Source organism: Parasteatoda tepidariorum, chromosome 1 (assembly GCF_982258835.1).
Source record: "Parasteatoda tepidariorum strain Cologne lab strain chromosome 1, Ptep-v5.0, whole genome shotgun sequence".
Classification (NCBI taxonomy): domain Eukaryota; kingdom Metazoa; phylum Arthropoda; class Arachnida; order Araneae; family Theridiidae; genus Parasteatoda; species Parasteatoda tepidariorum.
In genome coordinates, this window is record NC_141755.1 from 123,646,999 (window position 1) to 123,668,437 (window position 21,439).

General features: G+C 30.2%; 1 protein-coding gene across 1 annotated transcript; it reads right to left on the bottom strand.

The window, feature by feature from the left end:
- Positions 1-1,692: 1,692 nt before the first annotated feature.
- LOC147816872 (uncharacterized) lies at positions 1,693-20,888 on the bottom strand. Its single transcript, XM_087157421.1, has 9 exons — positions 18,942-20,888; positions 18,621-18,642; positions 16,673-16,760; positions 14,525-14,537; positions 13,208-13,232; positions 11,874-11,904; positions 11,695-11,791; positions 9,258-9,332; positions 1,693-1,850 (listed from the first exon to the last, which is right to left on the bottom strand). Exons 1-9 carry the CDS (start codon positions 20,886-20,888, stop codon positions 1,779-1,781), a joined length of 2,370 nt encoding a protein of 789 aa, XP_087013547.1. The 3' UTR covers positions 1,693-1,778.
- Positions 20,889-21,439: the final 551 nt, after the last annotated feature.

Sequence of the window (21,439 nt, forward strand, 5' to 3'; positions counted from 1 at the left end):
TATATTTAATTTTTAAATCGCATTTATATGAATATACTATATGTAAGATATACTATATTTAAATCAAAATTATAAGAAAGGTGAAGTAAGTCCCAAAGATTGCGTGAATCATGTATCACAATGTGAGATTTGTAAATTGTAAATGAATAGCAAATGATACAAAAGGTACGAAATAACAAGACGTAAATCACAATGTGTGATACATAAATCACTTTAATGTGAATTCTGTTGCGTGATCAGTTAATAGTTTTAATGTGAATTGTGATCATTAATGAAGCAAACTGCAATTCGAAAGGTTCTTAATATAGAACATCTATGTGTGATTCTAAAATCACTTTGATGAGAATTGTGAGTGGTAATTCTTAAATCTCTCTTTTGTGAATTGCAATGCGTGATTTGTAAACTACTAGAATGAGAACTTTGAGGCATGATTCATAAATTAATTCCTTATGTATCACATTAGATTCAGATATAACTTTAATTGAAATCATGATGTGTGATTGATAAATCACTTTAATGTGAATCATGATGTGTGATTTATAAAACATGAATCCTGATGAGTAATTTGCAAATCACTTTAAAGTAATACACAATATGTGATTCATTAATCACTTTCATTAAAATCGCAGTTTGTAGAACATTTTATATAAATCACAATGTTTATTCATAATTAATGAAACCTGTCGAATTAAATTTTATTTATTAGCAGTAAAAACTAAACGTAAAAATTTGATCATAAATGATAAAAAATTATCCTTCGTTCATAAATTAAAAGAACAAATAGGATAACAATATTAACCTGCCGTAATAATGAAGTTAACACATTAAACACGTTTCTAAATCGATTCACCCTATATCATTCAAAAACTATTGACTACAAAACCTAAATTGTTTTTAGAAATTTCAACTTTCAAAATATCATAGAGATCAACAATAATCTGGTGTGAAAAATCTAGGACAAAAAAGTTTTGCAACTTCTTTAACCCCTTTTCAATAATCCTCCATTGAATTTACCACATTTTACCACTTTTTTGTAAGAAAGATTGGTATTATTTTAATTCCTACAAAATCAAGTACTTTTCAAGTGCAAAATGCAAGGACTTTTCAGGGCCCAGATTTTTTTCAACAAAATTCAAGGACTTTCAAATACCATGGGAACCCTGCTTAGGTATGAAATTTCTTTAATTTACAAAATAAATTTTTCAAACTACTCTTTTTTGGACTTAACTACAATTCCGATAATCTAACACTGTTTTTAGTAACTATTAGACTGTTTATTATATTAAGAAAAAAAGGTTTCTACTAGTAATTAGACTGTCAGAAAAAAAATACATAAAATGTTTTCAATTAGATAAAAGTTTGCGTCAAATATGTCAGTTTTATGCGTCAAATATTTTGTCAGGAAACAAAACATCATTAGATGAAGTCAGTGTAAATATTCTTCTGAGAACTAGAATTTTTATACGGAATAATTATAATACATGATAGAATTATTAAACTTAATTATTGCTATTGACAATTCTGATTGGTCACTTTCCATTCTGTAAAAATAATGCTATTTTTTCTGACTTGTGAGAAATAGTTTATTAAAGAAAAGAATTCTTGATTTTTAATAATATATCTCACTAGCAGTTTATATTTGAAACATATTATAATTTTTTGAACTTATAAAAATAAATTCAGAACAATGCATATAAAAACAGAATATTTACTAATCTTTGGACATCATACAATTCAGATGAAATATTTACAAATATACAATGATTGTGGCTGATGATTCATAGATAAAATTTTCTTAAATCTGATGGAAAAACGATCCTATTACATTGGGGACAAAGTTTCTTTACACCCTATAAATGAAAAAAAAAAAGTTATTCAGTATTGAGACAACATTCATTTTAGAAATTAACATATGAGAAACAACTATAAGTGACCTGATAAAACATTCCTTGTTTTAATTTATTTGAGACTCATGAGACGCAGTCGGAAAAGAACATTAATTATAAAAATACATTTCAGTGGTGCAAAATAATATAAAAAAAGATTTCTTAAAGTCAATTCCTACTTAGAGGTCAACAAAGAAAATTTTTATTTTAGTTACTTTTTATTAAATAATTACAATTTTTTTCCCCATATACTACAAAAATTAATTAATTGAATTTAAAAGAAGATTTAATATTTGAGAAAACTGTATAAACATCAAATGTCCTCCACTAAAAGTGTATTTGAACTTGAGTGGATAAATAAAAAGTATTTTATTAACAATTGCAAATTCGAGCGAGATATAAATAGAGTATTAAGTAATAAAAGGAATTGAATTGAAAAAAAAAACAATAATAAAATTAAAAAGAAAAGAAAAAAAAATGAAGCGCTTTTGATCAAAATTTTACCTACTAAAATGCAACCTTAATGATAAGAGTGCCTAACAATATACAGGGTGTTTATAAAGTCCCGGACCCATTTTGATGTTTAATAACTCATAAAATAATAAAGATAGATTAAAATTAATAACATAAATGGTTAGATAGACTCAAAAAGTTTCATGACTCTTGTCAATGAACTTCCATGTGCGCCCCCTTCTTTTTTAGAGGTTTACAACAGATATGTTAGGAAGGATAGAAGATGCTGCTGATTTTCTGAAGCGCATAATGTTCTCCGACGAAGCATCCTCTCATGTTTCTAGCATTGTTAATCACCATAATGTGTGTATATGGGGATCTGAAAACCCCCATAAATACCGTGAGACACAAAGGGATTTCCCTAAGGTTAATGTGTGGTGTGGACTAATTCAGGACCGAGTCATTGGGCCTTTCTTTTTTACAGAAGAGACTGTCTCATCAGTCCTATACTTAGACATGTTGGAAAACTTAGTATTTCCACAACTAGAAGAGCTTCAGCCATATGTCTTTTTGAAACAAGATGGTGCACCACCTCATTGGGGTATCATCGTTCGTAGCTCTTTGAATGACCATTTTCCAGGAAGATGGATTCGGCGAGGAGGTCCAATTCCTTGGCCACCCAGATCACCTGATATAACACCGCTGGACTTTTTTCTTTGGGGATTTATAAAGGACAATGTTTACAGGAAGATCGTGTTGAACATTGATGACTTAAAAGGCAGAATTACAACTGCAGTAGCCACTGTGGATGCCAACATGTTTACCGCTACCGGGCGTGAAATTGACTATTGACTTGATATTCTCCGTGCGACAAAGGGGGCACACGTGGAAGTTCATTGACAAGGGTCATGAAGTTTTTGAGTCTATCTAACCCTTTATGTTATTAATTTTAATCATCTTTATTATTTTATGAGTTATTAAACATCAAAATGTGTCCGGAACTTTATAAACATGCTGCATATTCTAACTAATTTGAGCAGATAATATTTTTAGCCGAGAAAATTTGAAAAGTATGTACTTCTTCCAAATGGATATACCTTTTGGAAGATTAGGTCCGAATAGTTTAGTCGGGAAAGCAGTTGAAACTTTGGATTTTTAAATATAATTTTTTCATAAATTAAATTATTTGTAGAACTATTTAATCAAGTCAAATATATTTTGCACTCAGAATTGTAAAAATCAGCAGATTTTGTCATTTAAAGTTATATAAAAATTTGTATATCTTTGAATTTAAAATTTTTGCTCTTATTTAATAAACTATTAATTTAACAGGAACAATATTACAATGGAAATACAAAGGAGAATTATTATTGCCAATAGATGTTTGAATGGAATTCGAAAATATATAAATCTTATGTAATTCATAGAAAAACAAAAGTTTTATTGTACAAATCTCTTTTAAGATCTATTTTAACATATGCTTCTGAAACTTGGACCCTATCTTGTACGGATAAGTTATTTTGGGTACCTTTGAGAGAAAGGACTTGAGAAGTATTTTTGAAGTTTGTGTGGCTTAGAAGAACAAATTTAGAGCTTTATCACTCATATAAAGAACCTGACATTATTAACTTTATTAAACGACAAAAAATAAAATGGGCAGGACACACTATCAGAATGGACGAAGACCGTACCACAAAAGAGAGCTGGCAAAATTTGAGATTGGCCTAGAAAAAGACCTTTTGATCTTAAAAACTAAAAACTGGAAAACGCTAGCAGGAAAAAGGTTAAACTGGAAAAAACATCTTCAGAAGGCCAAGGTCCACCCAGGGTTATCGAGCCATTGATGATAATGATTAATCTAACTCTTATTCTATGCACAGAGTGCAAAAAGGTTCCATTTTTAAAGAAACCTTTTTGCACTCTGTGCATAGAATAAGAGTCTTTAAAAATGATGTTTTCTCCGTTACAGACATGGTGAAATATGCAAAGAATGAAATTAATATTAAGGAGTTATTAAATTTACATTACTATAATAATACATATAATTATAGTAATTCAATTATTAGTAAAATCATTAAAATTGAGGAGAATTTTTATTGCTCTCTTGACAATGACGATCATATTTTCCAGATTGCAGTTACAGCCCTCATATCAATTTCGGAATTTTAAATTACTAGAAACAACAAAATTACTAGAAACTTTTTGCATTTTCAATATTTTTTTTCTTTTAAATGTCTATATTTCCATGAATGTTTAAGTTAGGCTTACGAAATTTTATGCTGTTATTGCATAGTGTGTTAAAAAACACTATTTTTCGATTGCAATTTATTGTCAGTTCCTCAAACCTTTGAAAGCTTTAAACTTTATTAATATGTATGAGAAATCGCATGAACTAAACACATCTAAAGTTATTAAATAATTTTCTAAGTATTTTTTGAAAAATATTAAAAAATCTGTTTGCATAGAAGTGCTTCTGTTATTTTGTCCAACCTTCATGGCAAGTTGTGTCATAAATTAAAATGAGCAAGAATGACATATCAAAAAGATTTGGAGGTTAAGCAAGAATTGTTTTAAAAGAAAAAATCATTTCCAACAATAAAATTAAAACTATCAGAAATAAACAAATTAAACAATAAATAATTCAGCAAATTAAACACAAAAGGAAGCTTGTATCAATGGTTAAAAGTACTGAAAACAAAAGAATGAAGTTAACATAATTTTCTTTGTAAAGTAGTTGCTTGCTTTTTCTCATATCCTCATTCTCTGTTTGTTACGTATTGAATTGTTAAAATAATTGAATCTAATTTATGTACAAAGTATAGTGATCATGTTTATTTAACATAGTAAATATAATTGTTGCATTATAGCGCTAAAAGTTCAGCTGTTTTTACAAAACTGCTTTAGCATATCTGAAATATAGATCAATATTTAAAAGCCAATTAAGAAATTCATACTGCCAGTGCTCCACCTAACAATCAATTGTCGAACCAAAAACTAACGTTTCTGTATCATATTTGGTATATCATATAGCGTTAAAGCAACAATATATATATATATACATACATATAGCATAATAAATAAAGACAAAAAGAAAAAAACAAAAAATTTTATTTACTGTGCATAAGCTGCAAGCAAATAGAACTGATAAAATAAGTTCAAAAAGTAGAGAAAAAATGGAAAAAATTACAGAACAATGAAAAAAAGAAAAATAGTAATAGAAATCCGAAAAAAAATTATAAAAATCCGCAAAAAATTATAAAATCTTTTCTAATAATTTTATAAAATAAAATATAATCTTTTATTTTCCAAATTTTTTTTAATTTCCCCCCTTTTTTCTTTGTTCTGTAATATTTTCCATGTTTTCTCTACTTTTGAATATACAGTGGGTGATCGGTTAACGAACTTAATCCGTTCTAAGACTATGTTCGCTATCCGAATTGTTTGTTAACCGATCATTGATTCACCATAGACTTCTATGTGAAATCGATTAATTCGTTCTGGGGACCCTAAAAATTAAATTTTAAAAAATGTATAATTTCATAGCAAGTTTTTTAAAAAAAATACATACGTATAGTCTTGCATATTAATCAGTCCTTTTCATTTTTTGCTTATGGGGCGTTGAAGAACATGTCCAATGTCGATTGCTTTTCTCTCTTTTTCAGGATTTTCCGGAAGTAATTAATAGCATTGTCGTTGTAAAGATCCCCAACCCTACTGACATCAGCTTGGTTTGGGTGCCATTCTAAGACCATTGCTCTGACATCCTCCCACTTTTTCAAAAGATCTTTAATTGCAGATGTCGGCATTGGTCCTCTTTCGTCTTCCTCCTGTTCAGAAGGAGACACATTTCGCTGTGTTTCTTGGTGTTCTTCATTCAAAATTTCTTGGAGTTCTTCTGTCGTCAGTTCATCTTCATGTCCCATTATGAGCTCTTCTATGTCATCCTCGTTCACCTCCAATTCCAGATCTCTAGCAGTTGTCAAAATTTCATCCATAATTTCAGGGGTGTCTCCCTGATCACCCCCGTCTCCTTGAACGAAGGATGGACACAGCTTCCGCCAAGCAGAAATCAACTGTCACTGTGTGACTTCTGACCACGCCTTTTGAATGATACGAATAGCTTCAAGAATGTCAAATTTTTCTATCCAAAATTTTTTAAAGTCATTGTTGAGGAGAATTGACTTGCTTCAAAACACCGACGAAACAGCACGCGAGTGTACAATTTCTTGAAAGCCGCAATAACCTCCTGATCCATCGGCTGAATCAGCAAAGTCGTATTCAGAGGTAAAAACTTAACTGTCAGCCAGGGAAAGTCTGTCAACAAATTATCTTCAAGATCCTTTGGGTGTCCTGGTGCATTGTCCAATAGCAGCTGTGCTTTCAACGGCAAGTCATTGGTATCAAGGTAGTCTTCGATGCTCGGGGCACAAACTTTAAATAGCCATTCTTTGAAAAGATACTGAGTGACCCATGCCCTCTGATTCGATCTCCACATTACTGGCAGTTTGCCCTTAATTATGGAATTTTTTTTAATGCTCTAGGATTCTCAGAGTGGTAAACGAGAACTGGTTTTAGCTTCATATCACCACTAGCGTTAGCTCCCAAAAGTAACGTCAATCGGTCTTTCATAGGTTTATGCCCAGGAGCAATTTTTTCATCTTTCGTGATGTAGGTACGGTTCGGCATGCGCTTCCAAAACAAACCAGTTTCATCACAATTAAATATTTGTTGTGGACGATACCCTTTTGTTTCAATGAATTCTTGAAATTTGAGACAGTAGGTACTTCTCAGCTGCTTCTTTATCTGCACTAGCAGACTCACCATGCATTAATACATGTTTAATTCCAGACCTTCTTTTAAACTTTGTAAACTAGCCAGTGGTAGCCTTGAATTCTAACTCCTCGGATGACGAACCTGGAGTTTGTTCTTTCAATTTCTCAAAAATTTCTCTAGCCTTCCCTTGAATGATAGGCATACTAGTTACATCTCGTTTCATTTCCCGTTCATTCATACAAACTAAAAGCAACTTCTCCATTTTATCATGGATGGCACTTCTTTGCTTCGCAGATGTGATTTTCATTACTCCTTCAGCTGCTTGAGTCTTCTTGATGATATCTTTCTTAGCTAATATTGTGCATGCTGTAGACCTGTTCAAGCCATACTGTTTCGCAACATCAGTCAGTTTCTGTCCACTCTCAACTTTGGCTATCATTTCTCGCTTGGTGTTTAAAGTGAGCACAGTTCTTCACACTCCATGCTTTTTGGGACCCATAATATTGTCAGATTTTCAGTTTTTTTATAAGGGGTTCAGAAAAGCACACACGAAAATTTCAGAGGAACAGGAACCAACTAGTGTACACAATTGACAAAGTTTCGACGCACACTAGCACCGCACGTGCGTTATTACCACATTCAGGGTTGCCAGTGGCGACTAAAAGGCGATTGACTATATTTGGAAAGGAGTTTGCCCTCTTGCAATTCAAGAAAATGAATGGGACGGCGAATGAACGAGGGGGGGGGAGCGCTCAAAACGAAATATTTTTCTGTTTATATTGAAATTAAAACCGAAACTGATGGTCTAATTTGTATGAATATTCTATTGGAATTTTTTTTTTCAATAGAACTTCGAAAATTAATAGGTAAGCAACATAATTGAAGAGAGATGAAAAACGATTTTTAGTCCGTTTCTCATATTTCACGTATTTTTACGGCGGTAGCGCGTCATTGGCACCTTTATATTTTATAGTCTGCACTGTTCGAAAAAATTAAGAAGAATTCGCTTAATTTATTCGCCATGTCAGCAAATCCACTCGCCCATAACTTATTAGCTGCCAGAAAATATTGATATTCATACTGAAATTGAAGTATTCAAGTGTGTATTGATCTTATTTTGTATGCAAAATTATAACAAATGTTTAATATTATTTTTTTTCAGGCCGAGAAGTGTTCGTTAGAATTCGTTTTGTTCATTATCCGAATATGTATTCGTTGTCCGAACTCAAAAACTTTTTCTTGAAAGTGTTCGTTATCTGAATATGTGTTCGTTATCCGAACACAAAAATCTTTCGTGAAAGTGTTCGTTAACCGATTTGTTCGTTGACCGATCAGTTCGTTAACCGATCACCCACTGTATATATATATATATATATATATATACGTAAATATTCTATACATTTGTCAAAATGCTATAAAATATGTCACGAAAGAAAAAAACTTACACATCAATTAAAACAGAATTACATAGTTTTAATTTAATTAAATGTTCAAAAAATTAAATATTTTACTTCAAGTAGACTTAAAAAAAAAAAAAAAAAAAAAAAAAAAAGTAAACTAGAAAAATTTTATTTTAGTTACTTTTTATTAAATAATTACAATTTTTCTTATCAAGTAAAACTAAAATTAATCAATTACATTTAATGAATGAATTAGTAATTGAAAAAACTGTATTAGCATCAAGTGTCACACCCACTACAAGTTTAAAAACAAAATGTATTTGAACTTAAGTGGATGAAAAAAAAAGTATTTTATAAACGATTGAAAATTTGAAAAAGATAGAAGGAGAGTGTGAACTGTAATAATAGGAATTGAATAAAAACTAAATCATAAAAGAAACCAAAAATATAAACTTGACCATTTTTTTTATAGCATTTTTTAACATAACAGCTTATAGTAATACAACAGTGAGAGGAAAAAACAAATGTAAAAAATAAAAAATGTAAATTTAATTTATTGAGTTAATATTAAATATTGTTTTTTGTTTGAAAAGTTTTTAAAATATTAAAGATTTGTATTGATTTAAAAATTGCTAAATCTGCATTTATGAAAGTTTTGTTCAGTAATTAAAAAAAAAATGATTATTAATATATCTTTTATCAGAAGGCTTAAGTAAGTGCCTTCTGAGGAAGGAAATATAGTTACCATTGTCATGAGCCAACATTCTTCACAATGCACATGCCAACAGGTGGTGGATACAACAGGTTTTGTACAAGATTCCTACAAAGAAAAACCACATTTATCACCTTAATTTCGAAAAGAAAAAAAAAAGAATTTCTTATATATACCTGCCAACATAATGCAAAATCATTTTTACAGACTTTACATGATCATAATAAAATAACTAGTTTCTGAGAAAAGGCTCTTTTCTTTTTAAAGAGCTCCACAATAATAACAATTTATGCACAAATTCATATTGAGATTTTATTCTATTTTTAAATTTAATAACAACTTTATTTGATTATGTAAAAAATAATTTTAATTCAAATTAATAATTAGTTAAAATATTATTTAAAAAAGTTATCGATTGAATATTTTAGATTTAAATAAGAGTTATTTATAAATGTACATTGACCAAAAACATTAACAAGATTAATATTATCGATCATACTGAATTTATAAAGATATGTAAGGAATCAAGCAAACTAGGAACATCTTAATAGATTTAGATTACAAATGTAAATTAGTGAATGTCCCTTATTAAATTTTTAATAAAATTTGTAACTTGGTTCAGTATTTCTAGTGCCCTGACACTTGGACAGTAGGGAAAAGGTCTAGTTACAGCTTCTAAAGTCATTTGAAAATTTCAATTATTTCGTTAAAGAGAAATGTTTGAAATTTTTTTTTTTTCATTGGTTTACAACTTTACTAATTATTAATAAGTACGAAATTGCAGATAACTATTTTTTCTCATTCACATATTTTAAAATGACATTAAAATAACTCAATTTTAAGAAAAAAATTCCATGACTTTTCAAGATATATATCACGTAATCCATACTGTATTTTATCTATACTATGCAATTTTTCATAAGAAAATGTCTTTACTTTATTTGTTTGGTCAAATATAACATTTTCTGAGCAAAAACATATCATACCCGCCAACATTGGAAAAATAATAAAACGAAGAATTTACTAGTAAAATTTTTTTGGGCTACTAGTAAAGTTTTGATACATCATGGTTAATTATGTAAGTCAAAATTGGAAATAATATACAATAATTACATTTCGGAAGTAAAAAAAAATGTATATAAATCTTCATCTAAAGAAGATTTTTTAAACCATTATTTATAATTACTTAAACTGTAAACATTCAATATGATGTAGAACTGGCAATAGTACCATCTATTGAAGAATAAGAGAAGCATCTTTTTCCTCAGTAGATATTTTACTCGTATCACCAAAATTTCTTAGACAAATCCGGAGAAAATTGAGAATATACAAGTAAACAGGAGATAGTCGTAAAATACAGGAGTCTTTGTTCATAAACGGGAGACTTGGCAGGTATGACAAATAATAGAATGAGAAGAATGGAAACATGGAAAAGTTTCGCTAAAAGGTAAAATTTTATGAAATAATTGAATTGTAATAGATGTTGTAATTATTTAACGATAAGGGTAACAGTAGGCTAGTTAGCTTAGTTTGAATTCGTGTTCAAAATTAGAAGAATTAAAAGTCCGATACTGAAAACATAAATCAGCTTTATCAAATAATTTTTCCACACAAGTGATTAACATCTAAACAATTTTTTTTTTTTAAAGAAAACTCTTACTTTTCATTTCCCAATTACCCTGTGGCAGAATTGTTTTGGGCTTTCTGCGACATGCCCCTCTAATACTAATATCTTTCTGCAAAATACTTTGAAAAATAACATGTTACTAAATTGAAAAAACAGAAACGTCAATTTCAAAGAAAGAAAAAAACTTTTTTAATTGAATACGTAATATTTTTTATTATTCTAATACTATGTAGATAGTCTTGCACTTTGTAGGGGGGGGGGAAGAACTAATTATTTATTTTTCTCGGCTTTTGTAAATCCTCATCCCATTAAAAAAATCATGACATCCGCAGCATTAACTACTGTTACAAAAGATCGACTTCAAAATCACGCAAATCAGACTCTTCAAAAACGGGTTACTAAATTCATTTTTTTAGATTCAGTTGCTGTAACAAATAATACAGAATTAAAAATATTTTATTTTTAAAACTACGTTGAAATCAATAGTAATATTTGCATTAAAAAAAAGGACGAAAATTTCTGCAGACAAGAAAATCAAAGATTTTTACTTCATTACTCTTTCATTATTCTCAAATGACAGAAAAATCACTAATATTTCTTTTTTCACTCCAATGCGCAAGAAAGGTATTGTTTGACTATAATTCTGTGGAGATAAGAAAATTCTTTTAAAAATTTCTGAAGAAAAGAAAACCAAAGTTTTTTTACTTCCCAAAGGAAAAATCTTTCTACAAGAACTCAGGAATGTTCTGCAACAATGTCGCTGTGTCACCACGATTCTGCCACATATCAAATAAAATATACTTATTTTAAAAAAAGAATGTAAATGCATAAAATGATGTTTACCAAACAAATGAGACACCGAACATTCTTATCTTGATCTTCAAGAGATTTGATCTTTTCTTTCAATGATGAAACCACTGGATCTGAATCAGTTAGACTTCTAGAACAAATAAAAATCTTTTACCTTACAGAACAAAAAGGGAACCTTGATAATAGAGGTAAAAACAAATATGTTTTCTCACTTTGATAACTCTGAGATTTCAGTATCTGAGTCTGTAAGAAAAATCCACGAAATAAGTATAATCTTATATCATAATAATAATTTTATTTAGAATATTATGAAATACTTTTAGTGAAAGTATTTCATAATATTATTCTAAATATTCTTAACACTGAAGATAATAAAAGATTAAAACAATATGATATCAGAATTTATATATATTCTCTAGTCAATTTTAATTGATCTGCTCAAAATTTGTTACAAGCATGCACTTCACAAGAAGGAAAAGCCAGCTAAAGTAAGAACTCTCTTAGCCATTTTTCGGTGAATATGGTAACGAGGTATAACTATTTTAAGTACTGTGGGGTCACTGTTTAGGACAGGGTATCACTCGGTTCAGTGAAAGAAAGGGAATTTTTTTCCATTGTGTTAGTCCTAGATTGAAGAGAAACTCCAGGAAATGCGCCATTTTTATTTCCATAGCAGCAGACTTTGAGTCAGGAGAGTTCTTATCACAGACAAACTATAGGTCACCATAACCTCAATCTAATAGCACTGTTTTGAGAAGGTAATTTATCGATGCCAACCATCTCGAGGCTAAAAAATGTTGCTAAATGAAGAGACAAAATACTGCAGTAACTACTAAACTACCTAATTTTCAAAATAAAAGTGTTAGGCCTGTATAAAAATAACAGAATACAAGTCAACATTGGAGAAGATAAAAAAATAACGGAGATTTTACAAATGACATTTTTTAGGGCTATGAGTAAAATTTTGATACATCATGCATTATCATGTCAGTCAAAAAGAGAAATTCAAAATTGGAAATAATTTAAGCATTTACATTCAGCAAAGTAATAAATATATATATAAATCTTAATATAAAGAAGATTTTTTAAACCATTATCTATAATTACTACTGCAGAACTGGCAATAGCACTATTTGTTGACGAATAAGTGAAGTATTTTTGCCATCAGCGGATATTTTATTACCAAACTTTTTTTATTACAATTTCTTCAGCAAATACGGAGAAATTCGAGAATATACAGATAAACAGGAGATAATCATAAAATACTGGAGTTTTCGTTAAAAAACAGGAAGCTTGACAGGTATGTAACAGGGAACCATACTTATGGAGGTAGAAATTGAGAAAATAAAATATTACTGGTCTGTGGGTCAGTGACTAAAATATAGAACACATTTAATCAATCACAATTTATCAAATAATATCAATACACATTTTCCCTGGTCAGTGCCCTCTATTGCCCCCTTTTACCTATAAATATTATCAAACTTATCTGTATCTAAGCACATAAACAAAAAATTAATGTAAGAAGATAAAACTAATTACTTACCTGCTTTAGACCATTTATGACTTATCTCTCAATTTTGAGGACGTGCAGATGAATCTCTGGAAGGAAAAAAAAATACAAACTTAATATTTTTGCAGGTAATGCATGATAGTTGTACTAACTCTTTTTTAAGCACACACGCTACTAACCCGAAATGCAACTTTTTTTCCAACAGAACTTTACAATGAAAACAATATCAGCACTATTATTTTAACTAACTAAAGTAATTTTGTAACTTAATGCTATAAAAAAATAAGAGTAAAAACTGGACATGTTTGCTATCATGACAAATTTCAAAGTCATTCTCAAAATGCTTATATTGTAGATACAAAAATTGAAAGAGTTAAAAATTAGTAAGGACTAAATCTAAATTTTTTGTAAAAACACATTTTTCTGAAGCATGAGCAATATTATACAAAAAGGGTTCATTTAATTTATTTCTGATATCAATACAAGAAAGCTAAAATCTATGATTGTTTCCTTGTGAATAGTTAAACCCCATATTTTTTTATGTTATTCTCTTTTGGGCAATTAATAATTAAAATTAGAATCAATAATTAATAATTAAAATTAGCAATTAATAATTAAAATTAGCAATTAATAATTAAAATTAGTGACACTTATTTAAATATTCAAGCAAGCAATAATCTGCACAAAAATTCTATTTCAATAGGGACTTTTTTAAGGAAACTTACTCAATTTTAGGGAATTTTCTAAAATGCAGTAAAACCGGGAGAATTTTTATTAAACCAGAAGAAACTTGCAAAATACTGTAGCCTATTGGAAAATGCAATTGAGTTTGCAGCTATGTATAAGCATAAAAAAATAATAATAATAATGCATGCAGAATTAGTAGCTGTAGTAACGGTAGGGCACTGGGCCCATGTCCAAAAGATCGTTGAGTCACAAAGTCCTCCGTGTTCCCATAACAAATCACACCTCTGGGGATACTGATATAGGAGCTTCCTTGTCTTCTAGATTGGGTTTAAAAGTATAAGACTATGGAGTTGGACATCAGTAGACGCAAACCCAAAATTGGGTCGACTGATCAACTACGGTTTTAAAATATAAAATTAAATCAAGTGACAAGGGGGAGCAATCATACTCATGGTTTCAGACCATGAGTCACCATCAATTCTATGGATAAAGTTCTGCCCATAGATAGCTCACTTCATTATTGAGTAATAACTTGTTCCGAAGCAAGCCGGGGAGAAATATTAAATCAATATGAATTTTTCAAAAATTTAGATTTCATTTTTACTTGATTAAATTATTAAAAAAAGGACAGAATCTTGTACTAGTGTGCAGCAATATACCAACCTTATAAGGTACACTGAAATTATCAAAACATTTCTTGAAAAATAATAGTATAGCTAACATTGAAAATAAAGCATGCCAATATATACAAATAAAATAAAAGTAATAACTACACCGCCTTTCGAAGCTGTTCCAAATCTGATCTATCTTTTTCAGATGACGTATTAGGAATCACATCAATTTCAGAATATCAAATTTTATTTAAGGAAACATTGTAATTAGAGAAGTATACAATAACATGCTGTGGAGCTACAGAACGAATTTACAATGTAACTTTTAACCAATGGTTATCAAACAAATAGAGTTTGTCTGAAGTCCCATGCCACTCGTCTGGACCTGCGGCGGTGACTTTGGTAACGAGGTAAAACTATTTCAAGTAGGGGTGTGGGGTCACTGTTTAGGATAAGTTTTGGCTCCAGTCAGCAAGAGAAATGAACTTTTTCTTCGGTCTATTGTGTTAGCTCTAGAGTGACGAGAAGCTACCCTCCCTGAAATGCGCTAGTCTTGTTTCCATAGCAGCAGAAAGCCTCAGACTTTGTGGCAAGGGGAGTTCTTACCATAGACAAACTAGATGTATAGTATAAAGTGCAAATTGTCCCTTTTATCTGGTTAAAAAATATTTTATCTGCTATCATACAAACATCACAAAAGCTTCCTTATAATATGATATACTTTTTTTTAATTGCAAATAGAGTAACTAAACTGTTTTTCAGCTAAATTTGTTCAGTTATTAGTACAAAATGATGCAGCAACAAACTGGGATTTGAAATCAAATATTCTGTCATTTGACTGTAAAATAAAAAACACCTGTTGGACTAAAAACAAAATGAAGTATGAATTTTATAAAATTCTTTCACATTTTGCAAAAAAATATATTATTAAAAACCATTTTTTTTTTGCAATCAAAAAACTTATATCAAATAATTATTTTGCTTAAAAAGTACTGAAAATAATAATAAAAGGAACACAGTTTAAGATATTTATTCATAGTAAAAGGGTTTCAAATTTAAATACTTAATTAAAGCAAAAATATTTCTTACTACTCCTATATTATTTAAATAAAACAGAAATTAGCAGTTTAGGATTAACCCCTTTGAAAATAAAAAAGAAAAAGATGTAAAACTGCCCAGAAAAAAAAATAATAATTCTATAAAATAATATATTCTTCTGCCACAAGGACCTTGAAATATGGAATTTTCTAGAATTCCATATTTCAAAGGCCTCATGGCAGAAGAAAGTTTTATTTTAGATAACTTATTGTATGTATTTATTTTTATTTTGCCTTTGAAATGATATTCCTCAAAAAATAAGTGCCAATTTCACTAATATATAGCCTGGCTGCGTGGCCAAATCTTTCAACAAAAATAAGCTCCTTTTAAGTCATTTTAAGTACTCAAAAAATATTTTTAAGCACTATGTACATTAACAAAACACAAAATACTTTTCATGATCATGATAAAATAATTACTTTTCTTGATTATATCAGTCACCATAAAAAGATCGAGAGATTTTTCGATTCGATTTCAGAGGGTGGAAAATGAAGACTGAAATTGAGAATATTTTGCAAAATGAAGTAGGATAGCACGAGAATGCCAAAATCTCACTGAAATCAGCTCAGTAGACTCGCAAGCATTTCATCAAACATGTAAAATAATTTGACCTTACTATTGACCTACAGTAGGTGAAAATGGATTGTGGTTGAATGAATTGTGAAAACATTGAATACAAAGTGAAAAGCAAGCTTTTGCATAATATGTGGCGAAAATAGACATAGTAAAGAAAAAAAATCTTATTTTAGAAAAGGGAAAACTAAGCACTTTTTAAAAACACCCAATGAATAAAGCAACTTTAAGGTCTTTTAAAAAACGAAAATAAGCACCTTTAAACACCTTTCAAAAATGCTATGCACCAGATTCAAGCAACAATAATTGCTCAACATAAAATTATAAAAGTAAAGGTATCTTGGGCACCACAAGAAAAGTAAATGAAATTTCCAAATAAAAATCATCATCAATGGCTCGACAGCCCAGGGTGGACCTACTCAAGAATTTTTTCCAGGCTAACCTTTTCCCTGCTAGTTTCACAAATAAAAATACCTTTGTAAAATGACATTAAAATACAAATTAGGTATTGATGGAATAAAAAGGATACTGAGGGTCCCCATAGAATATTGTATCATCAACATCTATATTCAGATCTTCATCTTCAGCTGCCTGTCTAACAGAATCTCCATGCAGAGCTGTTAAAACATAAAGGAAATTAAAGAATTACAATTTCACATAAACACTGATTTCTTGGAATGGCCATCATAAAAATATACTCAGTTCCTTTCACACAAATTAAAAAATTACTTAAAATTCATTTTAAAGAACAAAAGATAATTTAAATGGAATTCAAATTTTACACAATCATTGTTCACTTGAAATCAGGGTTGAGGTTTTAGATGCAAAATTTGGACAAGACTTATGGGTGTTCAAAACTGTCTTAGAATGTCCTAAACCTTGAACGTTGGAGAAAGGTAAAAATTCTACATGAATAACTATTGTACACATAATTACATAGATTAATAAATATTGTAAACTTTTTATACAATTTGCTGTAACTTTTTAATGGAAATAAGAAAAGATTTATAACTTATGAAGCTCCACAATTCAATGAACAACAAAAGTGAATACCTTTAAATATGAATAAATATGCTTTTAATACTGATAAATTATGCTTTTGCATAAGGATAAATAATGCTATATTAAAAACAATAATAAACTTTTTTAATAAAACAAAATTTTTTCTTCATTCTGTTCAAAAATTAACCTTTCATTTTTCGCCTTTTTTTAAAATTGTGAATTCAATGGTTTCGGACAGGACGGTTTAAAATGTGTCCTAAATCTCTGCTTGCCACAAATAGACATAAAAAAAGGGATTATTTTAGAAATGAATAATTAAATTTAATTAATCAGATAAATTTTATAAAGGCAATTATAGTAAAAAATATTATTTAAAATAATTTCGAACAATATTATTGCACAAAAATCTATTTTATCGCACATAATATATACAAATGCATCATAATGAACTACTGAAAAAATTAAAGATAACAAATGAATCAATGCAATAATTTCATGGTCATTAAGTTAATTTTTGGAAATGTCTAAATAGAGACTCCCTTACCTTTTATACTTTTATTAAAGGTTTACAAATATACAGGGGTGATTGTGAACCTAACTCAAAAATCCTGAAATTTTCTTGAGTAAAATCATTAATAACCCATTTCAAAAAATTAATGTCTTAATAAATTTAAACCATTGATATCTTCAAAACATGAAATTCTAAATAAATTATATAGAGCATAATTTAAATGAAGAATTATGTATAAGTTTACTTTTATCTCTAATCACATTTATTATTCTTCGAGAAAATATATTTATAAATGAAAGAAATGCCAAGTATAAATTCTAGTTCTAATATTTTTAAATAAAATATACAAGAATTTTTATACATTAATGAGGTCAATGATTTCTTGAAACTTCTGAACCTTGGATTTCCAGAAACCTACGGATCATGGTTAGCGAAAAGTCCGGAAATCCAGAGCACAATCATCTCTAAATATAAAGTAATAAATTTTTTTTCTTAAAAAATTACACTTTAAACAAAGATAATTTTATGATATAAAAATATATTTGTAATATTAAAATTAATTGCACTTTTTAAGAATGTGTTTTTAAACAGTTAAATTATCCATCCCTAGTTTTAAAATGCATAGGAATTAGTACTAACGTAATTTTGCTTAAAACTTATTAGCAGAGCAATATATTTATAAATAAAACTATGAAAATTTCATTGAAAGATTTTTTTTGTAAAAAAATTTGATTCAAACTAATGATTTTTAAAAATATTAGTTGATTTTAATTGTGTTGTGCGATAGCTTGCGGGGTGTATAAAATCAAACTTGGACAATGGACTGTATATAATTTATTTTGCGGGTGCGCTGGTAGCGCTGCGGAGATGCAAACACCGAGCGTGTATGCTCTTTGGTTGTTTTACATTAACTGACTCTTTTTTCTAATTAATGTAGGTGGCGCTACTATTACTACATTCATACCGGCTTCAACATACCGGGCCACCTTGAAACATAGTTTCAAAATTTGCACATAAATTGACAAAAAACAAAATTAAACTATACACATCTAATAAAAAGATAATTATAAAACTAATGCAACATACCTAAAATTAAAATATATATAATTATAAACAGATGTATAGATTCCTTGGTATAAACCGGATAACTATAACACAAAACAAAAAGAAAAGTAAAAGTCTAAAATAAAATAAAGAAAGTTAATCAGTCAATAGGTAAAACTGACAATTTGTGAATGGGTCTTTTATAAGTTCCAGTCTCAGTTTTGACACTGACCACTCTTACCTTAGCATCAGCACTAGGAAAAACTTCTTGTATACGCCCTAATTTCCACTTCAAAGGTGGAATATTGTCCTCTTTAATGAGAACTAAATCGTTAATTTTCAAATTAGGCTGTTCTCGCAACCATTTGGGGCGCTGCTGTAAGCTGGAAATATACTCGTTAACCCATCTTTTCCAAAAATTCTGGAAAAGTTTTTGAGTCAACTGCCAACGTTTTAATGGGGATATGTTTTCGCTTAGAAGGTTCTCTTCTGGTATAGAGGAAAGAGCGGTTCCTACAAGGAAATGTCCTGGGGTAAGTGCTGAAAGCTCAGCGGGATCGTCCGATACTGGACACAAAGGACGAGAGTTCAAGCAGGATTCAATTTGTGCAGTAAGAGTTAAAAACTCTTCAAGGGTCAATTTATGATCACCTATTGTTCTTTTCAAATGCGATTTTGCGGATTTCACAGCAGCTTCCCAAATTCCTCCAAAGTGAGGTGCTGAAGGTGGGTTAAAGTGCCATTTAATTTGCTCATCGGCAAAATACTGATGGATGGATTCTTCTTTTTGAAGAGATTTAACTACTCGATTAATTTCCTTATTTGCAGCAACAAAATTTGAACCACAGTCTGAAAATAATTCATTTGGTTTTCCTCTTCGCGCAACAAATCTTTTTAGAGCTGCAATAAATGATTCAGCGGTTAAATTTCCAACAACTTCGATGTGCACCGCCTTTGTCGCGAAACACACAAATATACAAATGTACATTTTAACTGATCTAACTCCACGTCCAGATCGCGGTTTCACAAAAAATGGACCTGCATAATCCAGACCAGTCATGGAAAATACTCTAGAAGGCGTTACTCTTGAAGGTGGTAATTGAGCCATTATCTGTGTCGCGGTTTTTTCTTTTAATCGAAAGCATTTTATGCATTTCCAGATTTGCTTTTTTATAACTGATCTAGCATTTACTATCCAAAATTCTTTGCGAATAACTGATAATAGTAAAAGTGCTCCAGCATGCAAGAAGGATTCATGATAATGAATTATAATTAGATTAGTTAAGTAATGTTTTTTCGGTAGGAGAATAGGATGTTTTCTTTCATTCGATAATTGTGTATTTTCTAACCTACCGCCAACACGGATAAGGCCCTCTTCATCCAAAAACGGATTCAAGGAGAGGATCTTACTACTCGAAGAAATTGGTTTGCTATTTTTTAGCTGGTGATATTCGTTTGGAAATTCTTGTTTTTGGACTATTTTGACCAAAACGTTTCTAGCTAGTTTTATCTCACTACTAGTTAAATAACCATTTATGCGATTGCTCGGAGATTTACAGTTCATTATGAAGCGGAGACACCAAGCTATAATTCTTTTTAACTTAACGTATGATGAAACATTGTAAATGATCGGAAAGTCAATAGGAGTTGTTTCAATCAAGCACGATGTCTTTTTGAGTTCTTCTTTGAGAGCGTCTGTTGAGAGGGGGATTTCCTCCAAATGCGATATTTCACCACTTTTCATCCAAGATGGTCCCGACCACCACAAGTCTGATGAGGAAAGTTCTTGAGGATTCAAGCCACGGGAAATGAGATCTGCGGGATTGTTATGAGTGAAAATATGTCTCCACTGGTAGTTCTCAGTCAAGGTTTGGATCTTGGAGACTCGGTTTCCAACAAAGGTTTTAAGCTGGTGGGCTGGCGTTTTAATCCATGCAAGTGCGATGGTCGAGTCTGTATGCAAAATGACTTCGTCAATGTCCATTTTAAGAGAATTATAAACCTTTCTTACGAGTTGAGAAAGAAGTAAGCAAGCTGATAGTTCTAAACGTGGTATAGAAATTACTTTAATGGGTGCAACACGAGATTTGCTTGCAATAATATGGCAAGTGTTTGATTCAGCTAGGCCTGGGCAATACATGTAAACCACAGCTCCATACGCTAATTCCGAGGCATCAGCGTAACCCATTAAAACAGTTTTCGTGAAAAAGTCAGTTAAAATGTATCTATTAATGCGAATAGTTTCTATATGTTGCATAGAAGATGCAAAATTAAGCCACTGACCTGCGATTTGTGGTGGAAGGGGATCGTCCCACGACAGTTTATGTACCCACAATTTTTGGAGAAACATCTTTGCTTTCGTGATGACAGGTTGCAAAAGGCCTAATGGGTCATACAGTCTTGCTATAAAACTCAGCACTTCACGCTTAGTGAATTTGGTGGTCATTTCTGGAATGCATACTTTAAACGTAAATTGATCTTCAATTGAATTCCACCTTACACCCAAAGTTTTGACGCTCGCATCAACTTCTGATGCAAAATCATGCTCTGCTGGGTCACCTAATGGTAAACTGTTCCTTAACTCCCTTGAATTAGAGTTCCACTTATGAAGAGACATTCCACAAGTTGCTAGAATATCGTTCAGCTGTTGTTGCACTTTCTGAGCACCTTCTAAACTTTGAGCACCTGAAGCGATGTCATCCATATAAATATCTTCCAAAAGAACTAATGATGCCAGTG

Coding starts and splice junctions, on each gene's coding strand:
- LOC147816872 (XM_087157421.1), bottom strand. CDS start 20,888: ATGGGTTACGCTGATGCCTCGGAATTAGCGTATGGAGCTGTGGTTTAC. Junction 9,333..11,694: donor TTCGGTGTCTCATTTGTTTG/GTAAACATCATT, acceptor TTTTCTTTGTAG/GAATCTTGTACAAAACCTGT. Junction 1,851..9,257: donor AATGTTGGCTCATGACAATG/GTAACTATATTT, acceptor TTTCATTTATAG/GGTGTAAAGAAACTTTGTCC.